The sequence below is a fragment of the Lepidothrix coronata genome, unplaced genomic scaffold (assembly GCF_001604755.1).
Source record: "Lepidothrix coronata isolate B3197 unplaced genomic scaffold, Lepidothrix_coronata-1.0 Scaffold41, whole genome shotgun sequence".
NCBI lineage: Eukaryota > Metazoa > Chordata > Aves > Passeriformes > Pipridae > Lepidothrix > Lepidothrix coronata.
This window is the reverse complement of record NW_016690221.1, coordinates 1322720-1348361: the sequence shown is the minus strand read 5'-3', so window position 1 is coordinate 1348361 and position 25642 is coordinate 1322720. Positions and strand designations below refer to the sequence as shown.

The following is a 25642-nucleotide window of genomic DNA, read 5'->3' as shown; positions in this document are numbered from 1 at the left end:
GGAAGTAAAAACTTCGATCCCAATGGGACATAAAGGGGAAATGAAAATCTTTTTGCCACCCCCACCTCCCTGCGCTCCCCCGCTGACCCCTCTCCCCTCCGTGATCCCACACTCTTCCCTCACAAAGCAAATTCTTCCTGGATTATATTTTAATATCTGCAAAGCCTCAAGTTTGAAAGAAAAACAAATGTGAAACCAGCTCATGTGAAAACCAGAGAAATGGCCTCTGTCGCTCCTGAGAGCCGGTACAGGAGCCACATGAGCGGGACAGGGTGAGCAGAGCTGACACAGGCACTCTGTTAGACCAGGGACTGAGACTTCAGCAGCTTAAACCAAAAAGAGATGGGACTGTCATGCAGTGCAAGGGGAGAGCACAACGACAGCCATCTTGGGAGCTTAGTCTGTCTTTCCCCACACATTTCTGATTCATACCCCTGGGCATTTATAGTACATGATCCTGGTAAAAGTGATGAGGTGGCATTGTGGGGTCCCAAGGCTTGGGACAGAGCACCTGCAGGAGTGCAGTCCTGCCTCCTGAAGAAAACCCCTCTGCAAGAGCACCCCGCCATGCAGAGGCTGGTATCGAGCTGGAAACAAAGTCTTGCTGTTCCCTGAGCTCTTCTCTTTTGCATTTGACCCAGTTTGGGGAAATGACAGCTTGTCTGTGCACGGCTCCTGCCGAGGGAAGCTCCAGCCCTCGCTGGCCACTGCTCAGCCCGTGGGCTCCAGCAGCCCCTGCAAAACCCCTGTGTGTTTTTCTGTTCTGCAAAGGGATGGGGTTATTACGAAAGGGAAGCAAGGTGAGAGATAACGATAGAATATGGTTTCCTCTTCCCTCTCAGCTGCCAGTTTGACTGCAGCCCAGGTCGGTAGTGGAGGACGCCGTGCTGCTGGGTGCCTGTCCAGCGGTGTGTGCTGGCTCCCAGCCCACTTCCTATGGGGCAGGTGGCTGCATCCCCTCCGTGGGCTTGGCACGCTCCCTGCACCCTCTTCCAGATGAGCAGCCAGCAACCAGCTTATTCCAGAATAAAAGTCATGTCATTCTGACTGTAAAAACCAGGGTAACTATTTAATTATGTCCTTCCTCCACCTGAGTGGGCAACCCCTGTGCAGGATGGTATTCCTAGATGGAGATTGCAGTTAATTCTCTAACTGGGCAACGCTTGAAATAAACCCAAAAGAAATTTTCTTGGCCACATCCTTAGACTGGGACCTTCAAGCTCAGGGAATGGGGGACAAAGGGGACCCTGAGGGGACAAAGGACAGTGGCTGTTCTGCAGCAACGAGAGGAGCAGTCGGTCTGTCGAGGACGTCGAGTCCCTTCCAAGAGTACAAAATGCATCGCCTCCACCCTTCCTGATGGAAACCTTAATGAGCCATGGGGAACAGGAATAAGGAATTTCCTCATTTTTACTCCCAGATTTTGATGATGATCACTGGCCTAAACTTTCTCCCAGTGGTATGCAGAGGTACTGCACAGTTCTCCAACACAGTTTCCCAGCCTACAGAACACTTGCTTCTTGGCTTGTCTTGTTACAGCAGGATAACAGGCAACACAGTCTGTCCATGAGTCCCAGGGTACCCCAAAAACTGGGACAGCTGCTCCCAGAGCACACAGTGCAGGGATAAAATGGATTATTTTCTCCTCTTCCAGATAGGAGAATTAAATTTCAATATTTTTACTCTCTTTTGTGTAAATAATACCAGCTCTGAAGAAAGGCTTTGACCTCTCTGGCTGCTGTGAGCATCATTCCACATCTCTTGCCTGTGGAGTTCCTACTGGGCTCTGTGTGTGGGAAGGCACAGGGGACTGGGACGGGGACATTGGGTTGCAGTACACATGGCCAGCATGTCCTAATGTTACCTGGGCTTTCCAGGCACCCTGCTCATACACACATGACAGCAGCTTCAAAGGAACTCACTGAGAAACCAGGGCTGGGTATCCTGATGTGATGTTCCAGCACATGTATGGAGCTGGAAACATGCATGGGTGGGGTGGCATGTGGTGGGAGGTTAGTCCCAGACCAAACATCATCTGAGGGTTTGTCTGTGATCGAGTGATCAGAGGAGAATTGTTCTCAACTCTCTTATTGCCACATGGATTTGTTCTGGCTTGTCTATGTTTTAGGGTTTTAAATATTCTCTTCCCAAAGGGATCATCTGTTCTTGGTTAGCTACCATGAGGCCACCCCTTGGCACTGGTGGATTTCAATGGCTAGAAGGACTTGTCATAAAAGACTCTTAGCTCCCCAAAGGCTTTTAAAAACCACAATTTTAATGAAGTTTAAGAATTGGATCTGAATGCTTCTAAACAACATGATCCTGGAGCAGCTGTGCTGAAACCTATTCATGTTGGAAAACCGTTGCTGCATGTGCCAATATTGAAAGAGCAAATATTGACTTACAAGTATTGCATTTGCATCTATGAAGAATTCTCTCTCTCTCGTTTTAGTATCAGTGCTTTTCACCTGCAGCCTTTCGTCTGAATAAATTGCTGTTGTAAATTCCAGTGTTTGTTCACATCCTTGTCCTCAGGGTATGGGTGTGCTCTTATGGCTTTCATGGAAACACAAAGAGAAGATCATCCTTTTTATACTGGGACAGGGAACTGCAGATTTTCTGGAGAATTTTTGAAGTTTGGGTTTCCTATTTTTAGTGGTTTACTTATCCACTCATGGTTGAGCTCTGTGTGGCAAATTCCTCCTTCGTCTGCAGCTGGGCAAAGCTGACACCTCAGTTTTGGGAGGGGGAGTCCAAGCACATACCTTACCTATGGGGCAGCTGGAAGAAAACACTTCCAGCCACAGATGTCTCAGCTTCTCTGCCCACACAGGAGTGACAGCCCAACAGAGCTCCTGGGGCTGTTCTGCAGCCAGTGGAGGCTGGAGCCAGGTTCACTTGGAGATTTGTGCTTTGAACTGTGTGACAATCTTTTCACACTGATCCGAAATGATTGTGCTGAGGGCCCAGACCCACCAGGGTACAGCTTATAATACTGCTTATAAGGCCAAGAGCTGTTCTGACACGGAGGCCACCAAGCAATTAAACTTGCCAAGTGCAAATTGCATTGCAATGACCCTAAAAGCACCTGTTGGGGGAATGAGGGCTGGTACAGGCTTGTGAGAGAGGAAGACTGGTGGCTTTTGCTGGTGCTGTCATCAAAGGAAGATGTGTAGATGGGCAGTGGAGGAATCCCCAGCTGTATGCATGGCTCCAGGAGTCTCAGATCAGCTCCATCAAGGTCCAGCCAGATGCTGTACTACAGAGCCAGAATATATTAAGTGGCTTTCCCTGCCTAAGGAGCTGCATGGCATGGATCAAGGTTTCCCAGAGGATGCTGTAGAGCAAGCAGAGCTCTGTAAGGTGGATGGGGAGAAAGCAAAGAAATTGTTAATATTAAACCCTGTGCACCCACCCCTGTTTACAGCATGGGGGTTGACATCACCTGCAGCACAGTGATGGGGTGAGAGGCAGTAGAGATGCTGTGCTGCTCCTTGGGGGAGAAGACAGTGGCACCCCTTAGCAAACCCTTCTCCCCCAGAGGGGAGGTGCTGGGGCCCTGCAGTGTTTCTAGGTCACTGCAGTCTCAGAGGAGCTATTCAAGGGGAAAAACACATGCACATTCCTGAGCACAATGGAGCCCAGCGCCAGACGATGCTCTGGTCCAGGCGCATCCTTGGAGGACGAAGCTTTACAGGAATACCTGAAAGAGGAAGACTATAGTTAAACTTCCAGTTCCCCCAGAAGGTGGAAGACAATAAGCAGCCATCAAAAGGCATTTCCTGCCCATCTATTGTTTCCCTCTCTGAGTCCTGATCATGGTTTGCACATGGTCTGCAAGTGGACAGATTTTCTAATTATAGCACCAGGTGAAGAGCTGCGCACACATGTTGTGTTCATGAGCAGCTGGATGAAGGTGTTTCTTGCAAATATTTGTTGCTGGCTGCATTTCTCCACCTCACAGCTGGTCTCACCAGCCTCAACAGCCGTCCCAGTCTCCTGCTCCTATCCCGGGTGTCTGCACAGCTTCAATCCTGCTGGAGGCTGGTGTGGAGCAGGGATTGTTCCCTCACCCATCAGAGCACACGTAGCACGTCTCCTCTCCAGGTTAGGGCACCCGACCTGTCCTCCATCTCTGCCTGTCTTTATCTCATCCCATTTCCTGGCCCCAGCTTTTCTGTCCTAATTAAATGTTAAAAACACGTGGGATCCAGGCCAGGCACGAATGGTTTCAGCAAAGCAATTAGCCCTACGTGAGCGCGGAACAATTAGCGCTGCTCTCTGGAATTCGGCCATTGTGCGGCTCATTGTATATTTTTGCCTTAAAAGGGGGCCAGTGTGTTGGGAGGAGAGCAAGGGCCCCCATTCGCAGAGCTGGGCTGACATTTGCACTATGTTAGTCATGCTACATGTCAACATTTTTGTGAGCTTTCCAAAAACAGAAATTCTAATGGGATGTTTTAATCCCATCTTCACCCCCGCACGTCCCCCCCGCCTTTCCCCCTTTCAGCTCCCACCTCCCTCCTCCTCCTCCCGCCTCGCACAGCACTAATACCATCCTCTCTCAGCTTCAGCTCCCGGAAACCAGGCAAAACCAGAGCAGTGAAATTCCTATTTAAACTAGCATCACATGAAAAATGAACTGTTGCTTCTAATCCCTTTTGCAGGGGGAATGAGAGTGGAACAAACAATTTCCCAGGGGTGCAGTGGGGAAGGGGCTTTTGGGACACACCAAGGCAAGTTGGGGGAAGCTGTGTGTGAATAATGACTCACTCTTCTACCTTTGAAAAACCACTCAGCAGCTTAATCGGAACTCTCCAGGGTCAAGGAAGAATCCAAGAAGCTGTGGGGGCCCAGAGGGAAGTCAAATTTCCCAGGGGCAACCAACTTTTTGAAACGGCCTTGGCAGGAGTGTTGCAGGGCCAGGGTGACATGTATTTGATCTGGTTCAGATGCAGAGTGTCAACTGTGGGACCTATCACTGCTCCAGGGCCAGCTGCAGGCACTGAGATACTCAGGTCTGCACAGGGAGTTAAAATGCATCCCTGATCCTCTCCACATCTCTCTCTCCCCAGGAGGTTTTGGACACCTGGACTTGTAGGTAGCTGTGGGCAGGAAAAGAGTGGCCAATGTCCCTTCACGGAGTGGAGACTGACCACTGCATCAGACATGGAACTTAAAGAAGGAAATTTAGGCAATTATTAAGGCAGGTGAAAAATTAGGGAATTATTAAGACTGGAAAGGAGCCCCAGAGGCAAGAAGGCACCTTGGGCTTGTCTCAGTCCTCTGATGCAGCACCAGGGCTGTCCCCAGCACAGAAAGTCCGAGCACTGCTCTTTCTCGTGGCTGCTGGCACAGCTGGGCACAGCTGGGCTCTGCCCTAAACTGGGCTGTTGTGCAGTGTTTCAGGGCCTGACCTCACGTGCTCCTGCTTTCTGCCTTCCTTGGTTCTTCCCTTCTCTCCCTTTGCACAGGACCCACAGCAGTGGCTGCCAAACGCAGCGCAGGGTTTGGCTGGGATGAGCTCTGGGAGCAGCCTGCCTGCCTGCCTTTGGTTGCTGTTCCCTATACTCCAGTTCTGCTGTTGCTGGAGACTGGATATTGGGTTCACTGGGCCTTTGTCCAGTTTAGTCCAACCCAGTATGAGATTTGATTCCCGCCTCCTGCTTGGAGGGGAGGGGGAGTTAAATGCTTCCCCTGACATCAGCTTCTGGCTCCTCTTCAGAAAGGCATTGGGGAGAGGGACAGCTCACAATGGGAACATGAAGAAATTTGGGGCCAGAAAGAATGAGAGGCCAAAAATTAAAGGCCAGGAGCTGCAAGCTCTGCTGACCACACCTCTGGAAGGAGCTTGGGACAGGCTGTCCATCATCTGCAGCAAACTGTGACCTCAGCTTGTTGTGCTCTGGCCTGGCCTGAACAGACAGACACATACAGACAGACACATACAGACTGACACGTACAGACTCCACGCACAGCCCATAAGGGAGTCCCCCAAACAGGCAGCAGCCCAGGGCACAGGGACCATGGGGTCTCTGCCAACATCACCTCTTGGGAAATTGAGGTGAGGTGAATAGTCAGTAGAAGCCACACTCATCTCTGTCTGTCAGTCCAACTAACTGAGCACTGCTGAAGCTCTGGCTCTGCAATCGCTCATGCAATGCAGGGTTACAAGATGTTTAAACTCTGCTTAGTTAATTGTTGTCTTTTACCACCCCAAGCCCTCTCTGCCAGTTAGTCTAAGCAGTGTGTGAGAGCAAGTCTCCAGCCCAGGACAACTCTAAAGCTCCCTAGTTTTCTCTCAGGGTCAACACCAAATGAGAGACCTGCAGTCGGAGACAGCCACATCCAGTCCAGCATCCCAGGCATCCAGCTCAGCATTCCTGTTTGGCAGCAGTGTCCCCCCCCTCCATGGCCCAGCAGGTGTACCCATGAAGAGGAGGTCGTCCTGCCCACCAGCCCAGGGATTTTGGGGTGGGAAAGCCAGGTCTGCGAGGACAGTCTTCATCTGCCCCATGGGCTCCTGTTGGGAGGAGAGAGATGCACAGGCTGCAGGAAAGTGGGGTTATATCCAGCTGGTTTTGCTAGTTCAGGCTCAGTTTCCCTCATGTTTTTACCTTCATTCCATGGTTTTAACATCATGATTTCATACCCCAAAGGAAGAAGTGGAAAGCTCCCCTTGCACACCTTACACTGCTGAAATTCCCCTGAGATCCACCTTGACTGTGAAGCGCTAAGAGAGGCATTAAATCAGTGGCAGACGCCCCACCAGCCTCCCCTCTTTCCACATCTACCTCCCCTCCCCTGGACTGAATAGGGAGCATGAGAAACCAGGCTGGGCAGGGACGGCCCCGTGCCCCTCGCTTTCTTTCAGGATCAGAGCATCTACGGGACTGCCTGTGTTCCCCCAGCTCCTCTCCCCCTGCAACGTCGGGGGCTGTAATCTGGGGGCAGTGGGCTTGGAGATGGAGAAAAATGCAGGAGCAGGGAGGGGGAGACAGGGACTGTCCCCACCCGCCACCACCACCACCGCCAAAGCCCCAAATTCTTAGACCTGGAGGAGTCACCACCAAATTCCATTCAACTGACAGAAAAGAAATCAAATCCTTTTAAAGAGAGCCCACTTTCCCCGCAAGAATGCTCCCTCGGCCTTTTGTTGCAGGGCTTTGCTTGCTCCCAGCAGCTCGGAGGAAGCTGCTCCAATACATTAACCAGTTTAACTTGCTCGTGACCCCCTCTGCCCAGCGCACAATGAAACGCTTCGCCCGCTTTTTTCCCTGGCTCCTTTTCAGGAGCTAAATCCCCCGCTGTTCCCTGCTCGCTGCCTCTCTCACTCAACCTTTCTCAGGCCTCTGCTTCAGCCCCGGCAAAATAATGACGCTTTGCATTTGTATAGCCCCCCGGCCCCGTGGGATCTCACAGTGCCCTGTACGGATCGAATCGTGTCCCTCCACCCCGCTGAGGGGACCCGCAGTCCCCCGAGGTGGAGGGAACAAGCAATGTAGGGTCTGAGGCCACAGAGAGTGGATGGGGCTTGCAGCAGGACCTGGCATAGAGTGGTGCCATTGCTGGAGCATATTGGGGGATGACGGTAATGGAGACAGTTCAGCATGGGGGAGGTGCATCATGAGCACCCATTACAGGAGATTTGGGTGCTGGGCAGAGAGATGCTGACCTGCTCTACTCTTTGCAGCCACCTCAAAGGCACTGCCAGACCCTCTGCTACACGGGCAGGAAGGTTTTATGTTCTGAAGGTGGTTAAAAGAACGCCAGTAGATGAAAAAACTGAGCACTTGCCCTGGCCCTGAATAGTGGAGCCCATCAGACAATGGGAAGTTAACCAAACCCGGGCCGGGAGCGCAGAGTTCTGCCGCGGGGCGCTGCCGTTTTCCTACCAGTAATTGATGCAAAGTCCCTTTTGTGTTCTCAGAAAATCCCAGAAAGAAAAAGCGGAGGCTGAGGGGTGTGGGGGTGTGGAGTGTTTAGAAGCAGACCACGAGCAGGATCCAGCTCCTGGGCTGCCCTCCTCCGGCGTCTCCCTCACAGATCTCAGTTGAGGGTTGGAGCAGTGGCCGCCCGGCCGCACGTCGGGGCCGAACTCCGTTAAATACCCCCGACAATACGACGGCGGCGAAGTCGGCGCCTGACAGAGCTTTTAACCCCTGTCCGACGGAGCGCGTAAATCTTTGCGGGCAGACAATGCAGCTTTGCAGCTCGAGCGCGGCATTTCTCTCGGATGACCTGAACACTTTATTACTGGGGATTTATTAACCATTTTTAGCAGCCCTGAGAACCTGGGAGCCTCTTAGGGACCACCTATCGAGTGCTGGGGTCAGGCTGCGAGCAGGGGCGATGTGGAGAGTTTAAACCAATTTAAACCGACCTAATACTGTGGTATGGCTGAAAGGGAGATGCCCCACGTGCAGCCCCAGTCCTGGGCTGGTGCAGGGCTAAATCCAGCCAGCTCCAGTGCAAAACCAGTGTGGGATATCACTGAAGTTAAACTGAAGCGGGAGTGAGCATATCCCTGAGATTTGATGGACTCAGGCAGTGTGTTCTGGCTTGGAACCATCCCTGTGGAGTCAGGAATAGTGGAGAGCACACATCACCCTGCAGCCATAGTGGGCCTCACCCTGTGGCATCTCAGAGGGGTGAGTTATGGACTGTGCCCAAAATGGATCCTTTTTGGGAGAGGAAGTGAGATGCCTCTCCCAGTCCAGCCTTGGCATCCCTCTTGCAGAGCAGCCATGACAGCGTCCCTCTCCCCTGGCCCTTTTATTTATGGGGCACTCAAATTTATTTGGTGCTGGAGCTACCCCTGTTGGGGTTAGGCTTTTGGTACCCAAGAGTGTTTGAATGCCAACAAACTGGGCACCAGATGTTCCTGAGACCATCCTCTGCTGCTCCCTGCCCCTCAGGTACCACCCTGTGCCCACCGAGGGAGTAAGCAGAGTGACCACTCACCACATCACCATTTCCCCAAGGGGACAGTGCCTCACTGGGGACATCTATGAGGCCAGGCACCTGAAGAGGAAGCCTGTGGGGATGAGGTCAGTGGCTGGACAACCCCAGAGGAGTCTTGTGGCGGGACAATCCCGCCAAAAGAACAGCTTCCCCTCGCCGCCGTGGCTCACTGACCCTGCACAGCCGGGCGGAGCCGAGAGGCAGACCCGGGAAGGGGGTTACAGGCAGTGCCGGGAGGCCGGGAAAGCCCTTGTGCTGGTGGCAGCACAGCGGCTCGTCAAACCCCTCTGCATCGCTCCGGGCCGCCGGCACACAGAGCCCGTATTGTCACTTGCCCCGCGGCGCCAGCCGGGACCCCAACATCTGGCCACAGCGCGTGTCCCCAGCCAGTGCCGGGGCTGCGGGAGCGGGAGAGCAGCTGGTCGGGGGAAAAGTGCCTTTCCTCCCCTTTTGGCTCCTGGAGAAAGGGAGTCTTTCTTCATTCAGGGTTTTGCCGTTCAGGCTTTTCAGCTGCCTCTCGAGCAGCGGTTGCTGTGCCATCGGGTTGGAGACAAAGGGCGCCCAAAAAAAAGCAAATTGAGGCTGGAAGGCTGGGCTCCACAGCAATAGCGGGAAGTGGGGAGTGTGGGATTAGGTTCCTGTGTTTGTACGGTCTAACTGCCTTTTTTTTTTTTCTTTTATTATGGGAGGCTTCTTTGGCAGCCCAGGTCTCTCTCCAGGCATGGGCAATGCCCTGTGAAACCAAACCCCACAGCCTCCCTGAGCATTTCTAGCCTGGGACCATGGTTCAAGGGCTACCCAGGAAAATGCATAGTCTAAAATCAAGAGAAGGCAAATGCTGGGGCTTGCCTGAGGAAGCAGCTTCCCTGCTTTGTCCTGCCTGGTATTATGGTATTGTTTATCCAGTGCCAGAGATGAATGGAGCACGTGACATCAGGAAAAATGCAAGTTGGACAAGGTCCCTGCCCAAAAATGCAGCAACCCCTGATTATGGCATTACATTGCAGCACAGGCCCAAACCCAAATCCGCCTCCCTGTAGCAGCACACTCCCTGGGAAAGAAAACCCCAAAAGCTCACTGCTTGCAGAGGCAGAGGGTATGGGAGGAAAGGGGCCTTGAGATTCGACGTCAGTAAAATATAAGGTTGGTGGCACATCCAGGACCAGATTTCAACCCAGTTTTCTCTTTCATCCACCATTTTTCCCAGTATCTGGCTGGAACAATAGTGTTTCATTTAACAAACCATGATGATCACTTGGAAGGGGGAAGGGGGGGTGTGACTGCTTGGCATCTATATAGCATTTATTTTCAGATATCCCAGCACCCTGGGGCCATTCATCAGCTCCAAAGCACAGTGCTGTTCCTGCGATGGGGTTAGTCAGGTCTGGGAGCATCTCCAGGTCTCCCTGGGCAGTGATAGAAGCAGCCCCTTCCAGCTCCCCATTCCCAGATTTACCCATCAGACTTGAGATTAGTGGAAGTGAGAGGAGTGCTGTGGTTTTCTGAGGGTTTGGTGTGGCGTTTTTTCAGTTATGCTTGGCCTTGGAAGAGACTGGTGGGAAACTGCCCAGAGTGTGGTCAGGCTGGTCATCTTTCTGAAACCTCCTGGACAGGGCTGCGAGAAAATCTCGGTGCAGGGCTTTGGGAAAACAGCTCGGGACGGGCGGGATGGGGAACGCGCCCGTTGCTGCCGATGGAGCAGTGAGCGATGCTCCCGGCCTGCTGGGGGCTGCAGGGGACCAGCATGTCCCCAGCCCCGAGCATCAAGGGGAAGGGAGGAGGAGGAGAAGGAGGCGCCGGCACCCTGCCCGCACCCAGCCGTGCGCTCCCGGCCGCGGGCACGGAGATGCGCAGGGCAGGGGCCGGGGCCGGGCAGGACGGGGCCGGGGGCGGCGGGACGCGGGTAGGGGCCGGCGGGGAGGCCGCGGGGGTCGGAGGGGCGCGGGCGGTCCGCGGGCAGGGCCGGGCGGTGCCCACGCCCCGCGTGGGGCGGCCCCGGGTCCGTCCCTCCCCGGGCGGGGCGGGGGCGGTTTAAAGGCGGTGGCGCGGCGGGGGCCGGCGGTGGCGGCGGCGGCGGCGAGGAGGAGCGGAGAGGCGAGGAGCGAGCGGAGAGAAGGATGCTGAAGAGCTGCGGGAGGAAGCTGCTCCTGTCCCTCGTGGGCTCCATGTTCACCTGCCTCCTGGTGCTCATGGTGGAGCCGCCGGGGAGGCCGGGGCTGACCCGGGGGGAGGCCGGCGGGGCGCAGCGGGCGCTGCAGAGCCTGGGGGCGGCGGCGGCCGTGGCCCCCCCGGCGGCACAGGGGCCCCCCGGGCTCCGCAGCTTCGCCGACTACTTCGGGCGGCTGAGCCGAGCGCGGCGGGAGCTGCCCGCGGCCCCACCGAGCCCCCCGAGGCCGCCGGCCGAGGACATCTCCCCCCGCGATGTCTTCATCGCTGTCAAGACCACCAAGAAGTTTCACAAGGCGCGGCTGGAGCTGCTGCTCGACACCTGGATCTCCCGCAATCGCGACATGGTAAGGGATGAGGAGAGGGATGGAGATGGAGACGGGGACGGTCCCCACCGCTGGCCGGAATGGAGTGGCTCGGGCCGGTCTGTAGCCCACGCGTGTCCGCCGCGGTCCCGGCCCTTCGTTCGGGACCGCGGGTTGCTGTGAAATACCAAATGCCACCTCCCCTTCCCATTTCCCCCGTATCGCTGAGCCAGGCGGTATTTCGAGGCTGGCTGGGCTGTTCTAGAGCCTGATGTGGTTTTGGGAGGGTGAAATGCAGCGTTGAAGGGTGAGTTTGGAACAGGGGAGTGATGGAGAGAGCCCGATTTGGGCTCCTCACACTCAGCAGCCCCCCAAAATTCTGCTCTGGAGTCCTTCTCACTGAGCACTTGCCATTGCAGAGCCTGCCTGAGTTGTTTTCCACTGGTGAAAATAAGGCACAGTGTAGGAGTGCAGCCCAGCCCATGGGTGCCTCAGTCAGGGTTGAGTCCCTGCGATGAGGTTTGGCAGAGCCCTATGAAGTGCCTGTAGTTGGGCTGCCCAAAGGACACCCAGTTTAGCAGACCAGGCTGGGAGAGTGTTGGGATGTGCCGAGGCTGTTGGTCCCCTTGCAAGGAACTGGGCAGGACTGGAGTGGCTAGAGGCTCTTTTGGGTCTGTCATGGCTCATCCACACCAGGGCAGTTCTAGCTAGTCTGGTTCCTGACCTTACTATGTCCTGCCCAGAGCCCTGGCAGTCCCTTAATCTGTCCTTCAAGTACTGAAGCAAAATTGAAAAGGAAAAAAAAAAAAAAAAAAGCTGTTTCCTTAGGAAATGTGCCTTGCCATCTGCTTTTAAGACACTTTTTCTATCCTTAGACAGCTTCCCAAGAAAGTTATGTCTGGTCCTAACCTTTCTATCCTACTGTCTTCACGTGTTTCCTCCTGGCCTGGAATTGAGTTTCTTCCTTGCAAACTGTTTTCCTGGGAAGTCTGGAGTGGCTGAGGGGGGGGGAGACGACAGGGGAAGAATCAACCTTCCTCACCCAAGTCTGCCAGACTCTGTGGGATCTTGGCTCCTGCAGCTTACCCCAAGAATTATCTTTTTTTTCCCCCCTGTGAATCTTGTTCCTTATTCTTCTTTTTTTTTTTTTTTTTTTTTTTTTTTTTTTTTTTTTTTTTTTGCTCAGGTTTCATTGGCTTGGCAGTGGATGTGCCATCTCTCTTTGGTCCACTTATTTAATGGAAACCTCTTTTATGCTCTGCTGTCACTGTGAGGGGGTAGTGAGTTTTGGTTGGGGGGAAACGTTCTTTGAGCACCTACAGATGATCCTGGGAATGGCTGCTCTTTTTTTTTTCTCCTCCCTCTTGTGAGCTACGGCTTTCTTCTAGGTTTTCTTTTTTTTTTTTGTGCTCCGTTTGTCCGTTTGGATTCCCAGAGCCCCAAGGCTCGGCTCTCACGCTGTCCCCCTGGGCAAGCTAACAAAGCCCCTTTTCTCCTGGCGCGGAGAAAAGGCTTCGCAGCCTCTTGTGTGGCACTTTCCATGGGAACGAGGGAGCCGGAGCCGGCCGTGTCCAGGTCAGGTTGCCTAGAGATGAGGGCCATGAAGCCAGGGGGGCCGCAGCCCGGCGAGGTGCCCGCCTGACAAGCCAAGCCGCTGAGTGACGGCTCTTGTACAGCACTTGAGGACAAGGAGCTGCCGAGAGAGAGCTGGAGGCGGCGCAAACTCCTGCGGAGCAAAGCGAGGGCTGGGGGGGACACGTGGAAGCAGAGGGGATGAACCCGCCGGCTCCACTCTTCCCACTGTGACCCAGCTGCTGCCTCTGGGAAGCTGAGGCACCCAGAGTTGAGGATTTCCTTGCCTGCAGAGTGCAGGATTGGCTCCATGGGGCTCCTCTCCCTTGCTTCCCTGTATCTCTTCCTTACCTGGCCCCCGGTTTCTGTCCCAGGAGGGTGGTTTGGTGACAGCAGGGCACTGCCACTGCTCAAATGTCTCTCTTGGTCTGAGTCAGGCCTGTTTCTGCTCATCCTGCCCCTCTCTCGCTCTGGTTTCACTAATGGCTCAGGCACATGCATTGCCTCGACAACACAGGGAAGTTCCTGCCCAAGGGTTGAGAATCCCCCATGTCTGATGCTGTGTCTCTCCTTCCCCTGATCCTCCTCTGGCTGTTCATTAGCCAGACAGAAGGGGTGCAGACACTGATAGGAAGGGGTTAAATCCACCAGGTAGCTCCTGGCTGGACCCTGGCAGATAGAGGGAACAGCTATTGTGTCCTTCCTTGGCTGCTCTTTGTTCTGCCCACAATGGTCCCTGTTTCCTGCCCTCTGTCCCCTCCAAGACACTGCAAAGGGCACCCCCTTCTCCTTCCTGCCTCTCTGCACAGGGAGGGCAGATCCCTATTCCCTTCTAAATCTGCTCCTTGGGTTGCACAATCGAGGCTGGACAAGCTGCTTTTGGGAGGAGAGTTATGGGTTTTCCCCTCCTTGCTTTGGGGAGAGTTCCCAGCTGTCTCAGTATCCTTAGGATGCCGGAGTGGAGGTTGGAGAAGATTTGCACTTGAAATAAAAGAGAAGGGGGGAGGAAAATGGCCATTAAGCAGAAATCCTGGACAGGAGCAAGTCCAAACCCACTGCTTTCCTGCTGAGTCAGCTGATTTGCAGTGGCAGAGTTGCATAAGATGCATCTCCTGCCTCTGGGGTACCCGAAAGGTGGCTGGGTGTCCCCCGGCCCCTGGGGCACCTCAAGGGCAGCCATGCAACTCCTGGAAGGTGCCCAGGCCTCCCCTGTCCCTGGGGCACCCTGGAGGCAGCCGGGCAGCTCGGCACACGCCTTGGAGCCCGCGAGGGCTCCAGCCTGGGCCGCCGTCCCGCCAGCGTGGGATCCCCTGGCTGCCTCCCGCTCCTTGGCATGGTAATTGCAGGCTTTGAAAAATTCCTGCTCTCGGGGCAAAGGGAATGGTTTTGCCTTCCAGAGCGCACTCCTCTGATGGCGGCTCCCAAATTTCTCTAGCACCTTGGCCAGGGTCCCCACCCTTGGGGTGGCCGTGGAGTGTGCCGGCGTGCATGTCCCACTTGGACTCCCACCAGAGTGGCTGAGACCAGGGGGCTGCTCATCCCAAACCAGCTCCACAGTGCAGCTGGGCTGTGTGCCAGGGCCTGCTGAGCACCGTTGAACTCAGCTCATTTGTGAGGTCCCTCCCTGCTGTCCCCTTGGGCAGCCTGTGTGGCTTTTAGGGGTGTGGGCCCCTTAATTGCCTGTCCCAAACGATGCTGCTGTCCTTGTCCATAAAAGCCCTGGAGCCGGTGAGCGGCGCGTGGAGCACCAGGCGGGAGGGTGGGGGACCCTCGCCACACAATGAGCTCATTGTTTTTGAGGAGGTTATTAAAAAATTATAGCATTTAAAATTACAGTGGAGGATTCTTCCTCTTGCCGAAAGGAGCTGGGGGAGGAAGGGCCTGCGGCCTTGCAAGCCCCTTCCCCGCCTCTGCAGGTCCCAGCCCTGGGATCCTGTGCCAGCACAGACTACCCCACCAGTCCTGGGGAAAGGCACAGCCACAGAGTGGGGACGCTGCCATCATGGGGACACTGCCATCACACTGCTGCCAACCCGCTGAAGAGGGGTGGGGATTTTCCCTCCTAACCTCTGCAAGCTGGAGGGAAAAGGAAAGCATTTGCTGTGGGGAACACAAAGCTGGGTAGGGACCTGCTCTGGCAGCATCCTCACCTCCTCAGGAGCCCCTTGCCCAGCTGGAGACTGAGCTCTACCTCCAGCACTTCTTCACTGCCTCCTTTCCCCTGCACCCAAATGGGGTGTCCATGAAGGGGAGTGCAGCCCCGTCTGTGTGCTGTGTAGGTGTGTGCTGGAGTGCTCCATCCTTTCCCAGCAAGGGGAAGTGAAATGTGGCGCAGGGTCAGGATTTGTACACTGTGGGGTCACGAGGTGCCTGCCTGGCTGAGGTTCCCCTTTTTGGCAGTGTGCTGGTGTGGTGGCAGCAGGCACGGGGTGTGTTAAGTGTGTGTCACCCCGGGAAGCCACCAAGTGTGTGTCACCCTGTCACCCCAAGAAGTCACCAAACCACTCAGCCAGGCAGCTCAGAGAGGGGCAGGGTGGCCCTGGGGTGGCCCCAGCTGATGGGACACCTTGTGCAGCACCCAGCCATGAGCAACCCACAGGCTCTGGCGGTGGAGGGGAAATGAGTCACCCTGAAAGGAGAAATGAAGGGGAGGGCAAAAAAAAAAAAAAAGAAAGGAGCTCTCCCCAAAGGTGGGGAGGAGGCAGGGGGCTGCTGGCGGCTGCCTGGCTCCTGGTAGACTGGTGGGGGGGCTGACACCATTCTGGCCATGGGGACCCCGGGTGCCGCTCAGTCCCGTCCGCAGGGGCCGTACATTGTGTGGGGCTGTGTGGAGTGGTGGCAGCTATTGTTCGGGAGGGATTTGGCATCCTGTGTTTCTTGAAGCTGCAGTTCTGAGAACAATGAGGTTTCCTGCAGGGGCTGAGGGGGGTGCAGCGGGCCCTTCCTCTCCTGCACCCTGCAGGAAAAGTTACTGCGGGGGGGTCCAAGAGGTCCTGGCACCCCTCAGTGCCACGGGTGGGACAGGGGCCAAGTGGGAGAGGGGTGTGTGTAAGGGCTTGTGGTACTTCTGCCTGGGAGGGGAGTGGGGGCTGGCCCTGCTGATGTTGGGTCTGGAGATAGCTGGTTGGTAGGTGACAGCTCAAGGATGTTGGCTGCAGTGTCCCATTGATTTGTACCACTGTAAACTGAATGCTGCTGTCATGTCCAGCATCCCACATTGGAGATGCCAAAGGTGGATTCATGTTTTTTGAGGTTTTTTTGTTCTCCTCCTTTCCTGACCTGTCCCTCCCCAGGCTTGGCTGTCACCTGTGCTCCTTGCCCCTGCAGCCCTGGGCAAGGGGCCATGCAGAAAGGGCACAGATCCCCTCCAAGAAATGCAGACAAAATAATTAAAGAAATAAAGCCTTTAATTTTTTTAGTTTTAATTGAATATCATGGTGGGGCTGGGAGGGTTGTGGGAAACCTGTGAGGCCCCAGTAGGTGCCCACATGGGGTGACTTGGAGCTGTGTGCCCCTGTCCTGGTTCCCAAGTTGCCACCTGGTCCACCCACACCAGGAATACTGCAGGGATGTATGTGGTGAGAGGGCGGGGGAGATGCCTTGGTAGGATGAAGCCTTTTGGTGCAGGCGAGTAATAAACAATTGTCCCTGTGGTCTATTTATAGCGGCTGAGCCGGAGGATCAGTTGTGGGGTTATTTTTGGAGCAGCTGAAGGCAGTTGCTGGACGGCGTTTCTGAGCTAATCAAGAAAACATTTTCTGTCTCGCCTGTGCGGAGGCTCCGTGTCCCTTGTCCCCCTCTGGTGAGGTGGAAACCTGGGGTGGGGTGCCGGGGCAAGTGTGATGAGCTTGTCTTGGGCATCCTTGGATGGTCTCCTGCTGCCCTGGTTCAGCTCATACCTGGTTCAGCTACCTGAACCACACCCCAAGCACCTGGGAGACATGGGGACCAGCAGAAAGGTGCTGTACCCTGCATTGGTTGGGGGTGACATCCCCCTCCTCTACACACAGCACTGACCCTCTCCCACCAAGCAGTGATATGTCCATGGAGCCACAACAACCACGGGCATCCTTGGCCCCGCAGCTGATGGGCTGAGGTCCCCATCCCCCAGCTGTCCCCTCCTCATCAACGATTCCCCCTCCCCTTTGCTCAAGGCCTTCCTGACCTCTGTCCCTCCCCAAAAGCCAGGCTGCACGGCAGGCTCTGCATTTGTGAGAACTTGCCTTCCCACCTCCTCCATCCTTTTTTTTTTTTTTTCCTTTTTCTTTTCTCCTTTTCAAGCCCCAAAGGTCACTTGTAGCCCCGTCCCCTCCCATTGAGCCTTCTTGCAGATCCGGGCTCTCCCCACCAGCCCCGGCTGGGGACCTGAGCAAACAGGGCCGGGTTAACCAGCGCAGCTGTATGCTAATGACCGCTGCCCGCTTAACTCTCCTCCGCTGAGTAAAGTCAACCCCACTATTGTACCCACCTCCTCCAACAAGCCACAAAACCCCAGCGCGTTCCCGGGGCCGGCTGTGGGGTGGCACCCAATTTCCAGCTCACTTGTAATTCATCATCCCCAGCGCTCGGGCTCCATCGTCCCCCCTCTGCTGCCTCCTGCCTCCCCCCTCAAGCCCTTTTGTCTTTCTTCCTTTGCCCTTTTGTGCAAGTCTGGTTTTTAATAGCGCTTGGCAGCTGGTTGTGGTTTCTCTCCTCCAGCTTTGTTTGCTGCCCACTGATTGATGGCGATGCCTTTCCCACCCCCTACTCTCTCTTCTTGCTTCTCGCCCTTCCCCAAATCCCAGGCCAGCAGCAGCCCCCCCAGTCCTCCTTCCCGGGCAGCATATGCCAGGAATTAGCTGTGTAAATAGAGGAGTGCAGCCTGGTGGGTAGCTCAGGAGCCCGGGGAGGAGGCAGGGTGCTGCCTGGAACTTGGGGCCGTGCTGGGATGGGCAGTGAGGGACTGTCCACTCCTTGGGGCTGGCGAGAGGCACCTGCAGGCATCATCTCAGCCACCCTGTGGGGGGAACACGGGGAGCAGAGAGGACTTGTGGGGGTATTGTGCAAGTGGCCAGGGACAGCCATGTGCTGTTGACACAGGTGGGGACGCAGTTGGCAGCCGGCGCCACAGGCAAACACACCTGCCTGGGCGGCTGCTTTGGCATCCCGGCCACAGGCGCTGGCCAAAGTCTGAAATCCCTGCTCAGATCGAGCCGCGCTCTGCACCTGCTGCCCTGCACACACCCCATCTCACTCGGGACAGCCCCCAGCACCCGAAACCTCCCTGCCAGCTGCTGCCCCATGGGAGAGGCAAGAGGATGGGGATGCTCGGTGTGTGGGCTGGGGTTTGCATCCCAGGGGGGCTTGGCACCCTTCTTAGTCTAAAGCTGAGTGTGTTATGGGGATGCCCGGCTCCCAGGTGCTGGTTTGGGTTTTGGCGAGGGGGAAGAAGTCACCGCCAGCATCCTGGAGGGACTGATCCCAGGTGCTGCCCAGGGGCACTGTGTTGCATCCAAAGCCACGTGGTCTCAGCCCCTTGGTCCTCAGAGGTGCCTTGTCTTCTCTTTCAGACCTTCATCTTCACAGACGGGGAGGATGAGGAGCTGAAGAAGCAAGCACGTGAGTCTGTGGCACTTGTCCCTTTGTGTGTGTGACATGGCCAGGTCCCCTGAAGAGCCCTGCTTGGCTGGCATGGAGCTTGTTCTGGGAACTCTGGAAAAGCCCTCACCAAAGAGATCTGGACTGAGAAGGAGGCAGTTCTTTTCACTGATTATGCTTAAAGCACCCTCTGCCCGGGAGCCCCACCTGGGGGCAAGTTTCCTTCCCAGTCAGCCCAGCCTGTCTCCTGCATGATGCTGCTGGGGAGCACGCTAACAGGGTGGGGTGCCTTTGCACTGCTTTGTCCCTGGGATGAGCTGAGATTGATGGGCAATACAGACAGGGTTTCATGGGAGCATTTCCCTGGCAGTCATTCTCCAGGCTGGGGTCAGCGTGGTCTGTTTTCCCCATGCAAATTACTCCTTTTCAGGCTGGGAAGTGAATGCCTTTGAGCCAGGCAAGCAAAATAGGGCAGGATTTTTGCTGTCATGTCCTGGAGAAGCTGGCTCACAGCCACCCCCTCACAGGCACACCCTCACCAGGGTGGGCGGTGCATGGCTCTGGGATGGGCAAGGCGATGTAGGATGGCATCACTCCTAGAACATGGGATAGGGCCGAACTATGGTGCATCAGTTACATCCACTGCATCTGCATCCCTTGATCACCCCTTCCCTTATCTCACGTGGACACAAAAGATGTTCCCTAAAAATTCATCAATTGCCCAAAACAGTGTGGCGTGGAGGTCTTTGAGCATCAGGATCATCCCTGAGTTTCCGTCCCCCTGGCACACCTGGGACATGTGGTGAAGTGTCACCATCTGAGCACATGGGGGGGGTATGGGATGCTGCGATGCCGGGCTTTGACCCCCGTCTCTTCACGCAGGAAACGTCATCAACACCAACTGCTCGGCTGCCCACAGCCGCCAGGCCCTGTCCTGCAAGATGGCTGTGGAGTATGACAAGTTCATTGAGTCGGGCAGAAAGTAAGTGGTGTCCAGGGTTGCCGTGGAGGATGGCGGGGCTGAGGGGAAGGGATGGTGCAAGCAGAGACCATTTGTATTTTTGGGGCCTTATTTCAGTGCGGGGTCTGTGGAGCTGCCCCGGGTCGTTGTGACACTGCTGTCCCTGCAGGTGGTTCTGCCATGTGGACGATGACAACTATGTGAACGTGCGGATGCTGGTCAAGTTGCTCTCCAGCTACCCCCACACACAGGATATCTACATTGGGAAGCCCAGCCTGGACCGGCCCATCCAGGCTACAGAGAGGATCAGCGAGAACAAGATGGTGAGGGTGGGGAGAGAAGTTGGATCTGGCTTAATTTGGGCTGGGTGGAGAAGGAGGTCTCACTGCTGTTGTCTCCCATCTCTTGCAGCACCCTGTGCATTTCTGGTTTGCCACAGGTGGAGCGGGGTTCTGTATCAGCCGGGGTCTGGCGCTGAAGATGAGCCCTTGGGCCAGGTAAGAGCTTTGGTGTTGCCCTCCCATGGGGACTCATCATGGGCCCAAGCAGGGCACAGAGAAGCGATATCTTTCGAGTTGGACGTTGAACCATGTCCCCTCACCTTACTCTTTGCCTTGCTGAGGTTGTCTGCAGGGGGCTTGAAAACAAGCTGGGAAGGGCCTCAGTTCCCCCAAATTGACTTTTAATCGGAGCTGGGCACCCACTGGCCAAGCCCAGACCCTTCAGGGTGCCCACATCCCCTGGGATTTGCTCCTCTGCAGCCCCTCTCTGTCTCCCCGCAGCGGGGGTCACTTCATGAGCACCGCGGAGAAGATCCGCCTGCCCGACGACTGCACCATCGGCTACATCATCGAGTCCGTGCTGGGCGTGAAGCTCATCCGGAGCAACCTTTTCCACTCACACCTGGAGAACCTCCACCAGGTGCCCAAGTCGGAGATCCACAAACAGGTACCCCAAGTTGTCACCTAAAAATTGGGCATCGCGGCTAAGATATTGATTGACATGCGACCAAAACATCAGCAGAGGGGAAAAGCCCCATCGGCCCATCCCTGTGGGGTAATGCAGAGTGTGACTGGAGGCTTTGGGAAGTGGGGTGAATCTTGCAGCCCTCCATGCCCCTGCTTGATCCTTATGGCCACGTCGGCCACTTGACCCCCCTGTGCTTGCCTCCCAGGTGACACTAAGCTATGGCATGTTTGAAAACAAGCGCAACTCCATCCACATGAAGGGAGCCTTCTCTGTCGAGGAGGACCCATCCAGGTGAGAACGGGGGACCCCGTCCCCCCCAGGCTGGGGTGCTGCGGGGCTGCCACCGTCCCGTGCTCAGCATTGCTCCTCTCCTCTGCAGGTTTCGCTCCGTGCACTGCCTGCTGTACCCCGACACGCCGTGGTGCCCCACCAACATGGTTTACTAGGAGGCGCGTGTCCCCTCCAACCTCGTCCCGAATTTCCCCGGTATCCGACGGGCGTGCGGGACCTGCGTGCGGGTGTGTCAGTCTGGCCTCGCCGCCAGGACGGACGGACGTCGTTGCTGTGGTATTGCACAGTGTGTGTGTACTGAAGGCTGCTGTGCGGCCCCTTGTCCCCTGCCCTGCCTGCCCGGCTGCCCGTGCCCGCCGCCTGATCCGGCCGGGATGGTGGACAGGGACGGGTCCTGAGCACTTAAACTGTTGGGCACCCGCGGCTGGCGGGCCCCACGCCATGCGTGGGGAGCGACCACAGCGCGGGGCCTTGCCCGCCCCGGGCTTGCTTCTCCTTCATTTTTTTTTTTTCCTTTCAAATGTCAAGTTTTTTGGTGTGTTCTTCCCCTCTTTTCATCTACCCTCCACCCCACTCCCATAACCCCTCATCCACCCCATCCTCTCTCCCAGTCCCAAAATCTCAGCAGCAAAGCTCTGGCTCCCAATTCGGATGAGGGATCCCTGTGAGTTTTGTTCCCTGGCTTGGCAGGCAGGCAGAGGCAGGCAGGGGAATCCTCTGGCCATGGCAGTGGCTGCTCCAGGGTGCTGCAAAGCTGCTGGGTGCTCGAAGGCCACACTGGAGGGAGACGGGGTGGGCTGGGAGCTGGCGTTGGCATTAGCTCCGTTTCCTGGAGCTCCCCCTGTATGGCTGAACTGTTGCCGGCAGCACTGATCTGTGCACTATTTATAGACTCATGTAAAGACTTTCTATAAATACAGGGGTGGGAGGAGGGCTTTTCCGGAGCTGCCAGAGTGGCGTGGGCATCGTGTTTGTGCAGGGTCTCCCTCCAGTGCCGCCTCCCTGCCTGCTCACAGGCAGCCCTGCACCTCTGCAGAGGAGCCCCTCAAAGTCCACCCAGGGACTCTGTGGGTGTCCCCTGCCCCACTGTGGGGCCAGAGCATCCTCCAGCACTGACCTGGCTGTGGGTGTTGCTGGGGTGGCCAGAGAACCCAGGAGGCATCCGGCCAGCCAAGATCCTGCCATGGGCAGGCAGTTTCCCAGCCTGGCTGTTATGCTGTCCCTGATGGAAAGGGATTTATCCAGGGAGGGAGAGGGACCCTACATCTTCTGAGAGCTGCCTTGCCTGCCACCACCAGCCCTCTGTCTCTGGGCTGAGCCAGAGCTGAACGTTTCCAACCTGAAGCTGAGTGAAAATAGCCCATAATGGGTGTGTTGTAAATATGTTATTGTGCCAGTATTTTTTTTACTGTGCCTTTTTTTTTAAGGAAAAAAAAACACATTGAGAAATATGTAGATTTAAAATGCTTTTTATACATTTTCTGTGGATCAGAAAAAGAAAAATCCCCAACCTTTGATAATCTGTTTAAGAAAGAAAGAAAGAAAAAAAAAAATTTTGCCATGTCTTGTAACTATCACTTACCTTAATTTATATGTTCCAGTATCTGGAATGTCACTCTGTGCTTTTTGTAACTAGGATGTGTTCAAAGCAATAGCTGTGGGAAGGGGAACCAGCATGGACAGTGTGTTCTCAGGGACCTGAACCCGATTGCTGCCATGGGGTTCCCGTGGGAGCGGTCACCAATAAAGTGGCTTTTTTGCTGACCACAGTCACCTGGTCCTGGGCTCTGGCGTCTCTTTATGGATGAGCTACTCTGAACACCCCTTGATCCCCCGCGGATGTTGTCACCTCTGCCCAAGCTCTCGGGGAGGCACCGAGGAGGGATTGCGCCTATCATCCCTCTTTTCCCACGGGTACAGGGATCTGCTGGCCATTTGCATCGCAGAGTGTGAGGGTCCTCTCCTCCTTCCCCTTCCCAAAAGGCTTGGATAGGGCTTGTCACCTCAGGGCTGGTTTTTCCCAGGCTCAGGGGTGGGAGCGGAGGCGGCGGGATGAGGTGAGAGCCGGTTGTTAGCAGGGTGTTGTTAACAGCCGGCCGGCAGGCGTGTGCGTGGGAAGGTTGGGGGCTGCAGGGGGGCAAAGAGCCCCTTCTCTCTCAGCCCTCCCTTCATCCTCCTCACCACAGTTTCAGCCGACACTGAATATCCACCTGCCAGTAACAAGCCCCAGCTTTCCTGCGCTGTAGCAATATCATAAGATCTTTCCCCCACCCCAAACCAGTCTTGTTTGTGCCACTGGTACCAGCTTCCACCTGTGCCATCCTCTCCTCCCCACCTTCCCCCACCTGCCCACATCCCCAGCACCTTTTTTTTTTTTCCTTTTCGAGGCACACTTACTTACTTCACAGTTTCGCTTGAATCTCTGGGTTATCAGGGGTTGACGCTGCTAAAAATACAGCCTGGCAGGAAGTCGGCGTGTGCTGAAGCAGCCACTGCTCCTCCCAACACCCTCTCACCCTTCAGACAGCCACAAAAATCAAAAGTCCCCCAAACTCTGCAGCCCTTGGGCTGTCGTGGGCGAGGTGGGGCTGTGGCTGCTGCCCCAGAGAACGAAGTGTCTGAGGTCCTGACCTGGCCGCCCCAAAAAGCTCCCCAGAGAAAGGGAGGGGTGGAGAGCAGTGCTGCCTTCCCCTGGCTGACTGGGGCCGGGGATGGTGTGGTGGATGCAGGATTTGGTGCCCCCCAGCCCTGCCCTGGTGCAGGGTCAGTGAAGGGACCTGTGTCAGGAGTAGGAAGCTGTGACGCTGTGACGCTGTGGCACCGTCCCTTCGCCCGCGTGTTTTCCTATTGCTCATCAGCTGCGGTTTCAGCAGCGCCGGCTCTTCCCGGCAGCCCCGTCACCGACTCTCTGAGCCTGACCTTCCCTTGGCCTCCGGGGGTGGGATGAAGAGCTGCACCCAGGACAGGGCATCACCCATCGCGCCCCACGCAGGGCTGGGTACAGGGCAGCTGTTGACTGCAGAACAGCCCAAATCTTGTGTTAAGTGCCCACCAAGGCGCCGGGGAGCCAGGGGATGTGGCATGGGGCTGATATGGTGCTGCAAGGAACAGGAGCCCCTGACAGGGGGAAAGGCTGGGAGGGTGCTGGGCATGGTGCAACACCTGCAGGGGGCTTAAAAAGCAAAATAAATTAAAATAAAATACAATACAAAATAATACCCCACAATTAAATTAAATTAAATTAAATTAAATTAAATTAAAAATAAAATAAAATAAAATAAAATGAATAAAATAAAATTACCCCATCGAGCCTTCAGGAGCAGGGGCAGGCAGCTCACCAGCCCTCCAGTTTGTCTCCCACCAGGCTCCCAGCCTCTCCCTCCTCCCTTCCCTACTCGTGGGCCGAAAAGTAAATAAATACACGCAATAATAAACAAAAGGAAAACAAAAGCAAAGCCTGCTGCTCTCACATACTTGGCAGCTCCACAGGCCAGCCTGCTTTCATCTGCACCCCGGCGCTGTTGTGGGATGTCCTGTTTACTCTCCCTGGCTCGCGGCAGCTGATAAGGCGGCTGTACCTTTTGGAGAGTCTGGTGTGTGGTGGTGGGGTGGGGACAAGCCCAGCTTGCTGGGGACACTGCTGCTATGTAGGGACCACTGCTGTTGACACCACTGTGCCCAAGGGATGCTCCAGCACCGTGCCTGGCCAGAGGCTTTCCCCATCCCTGAGTGGTTGCAACATCGAGGGCAGAGTAACACAGTGGTTTAGTCCTTTTTGTTGCTTCCCATCTCCTCTTTTTTTGGTTTAATTTGCATTTGGGTCACTTGCAGCCCTGGACTTCATGTGAATCACTGCGTTCCCAGCCCGGCTGCAGGGACTCTCAGTGGGGAGCGTGTGCACGGCGGCGGAACGAACACCCACCCTGGCACTGACGGCGGCGAAAAATGCTTGAGCCTTGGGGTGGGAGGGCAGCGTTGGGAGACAACAAAACTTGTGTGAATCGGCTCCAAGAGCCACTTCCAGCTGCTTTGGCCCAGCAAACTGGAATATTTGTGGGAAACGAACATAAAAGCATCCGAATCGCGGGGCCTGAGCAATGCGTGCAGTGCTCCAGCTTTGGGAGTTGCCTGTCCCAGTGCTGGATGGGAGAGTGCTGGGACCCCCTGGGCTCATGATCTACATCCCACCACCTCTGTGCAGCTGGAGGTGACTAAATCCACCACCAGCATTGTCTGTCTTGGAGCAAGGGGCCGCAAAGCCCTGTGGCAGAGAGTGACGGCTGCAGGAGGGCCGAGATGCAGTGTTGGGGTGTGCAGGGCAGCCCCTCAAAAGCAGCTCCCAGCCATCACCCTTTATTTTTTTTGGCTTTCTACTATTTCCCACTCCTGCATAACATGCAGGTGGTTAAAATAAATACCCCCCAAGCTCCACAAAGTTTATTTTTTCTCTTCCTGACTTTTAAGACCAGCCTTGAATCTATCAAAATGAATTCCCTCAGCCTCGGAGTTCCCAGCAGCCGCTGCTTCTGGTCCGCCTCAGCTGCCCAGTGGGGCCAGCTCTGCTCCTGTAGCCATTTGGCAAGCCAAGAGTGGAGGAGGAGATAAATGGAGCATCTCAAAAACAGCTGGAAACACTTCCCACGGCTCTGCCAGATGAGATCCATGAAGCTGTGGCTTTTCCGCACAGCCCCGCTCCCAACCTCTCCTTCCTCCTCCTCGGAGGGTGTGTCCCCCATCCATTCCCCCTCAAACCAGGGTGGTTTCACCAGGGAAACAGTGTCAGGTTTGTGCCTGTCCATGCTGAGGACAGGGACCTGAAAGCAGCAGTGTCACTGTG

At 55.6% G+C, this 25642-nt stretch overlaps 1 protein-coding gene across 1 annotated transcript; it reads left to right on the top strand.

Moving 5' to 3' along the window:
• The first annotated feature begins 11039 nt into the window (after positions 1-11039).
• Positions 11040-22574, top strand: LFNG (LFNG O-fucosylpeptide 3-beta-N-acetylglucosaminyltransferase). Its single transcript, XM_017813635.1, has 8 exons — positions 11040-11477; positions 18557-18605; positions 19467-19566; positions 19715-19868; positions 19957-20042; positions 20328-20493; positions 20720-20805; positions 20894-22574. Exons 1-8 carry the CDS (start codon positions 11082-11084, stop codon positions 20958-20960), a joined length of 1104 nt encoding a protein of 367 aa, XP_017669124.1. The 5' UTR covers positions 11040-11081; the 3' UTR covers positions 20961-22574.
• Positions 22575-25642: the final 3068 nt, after the last annotated feature.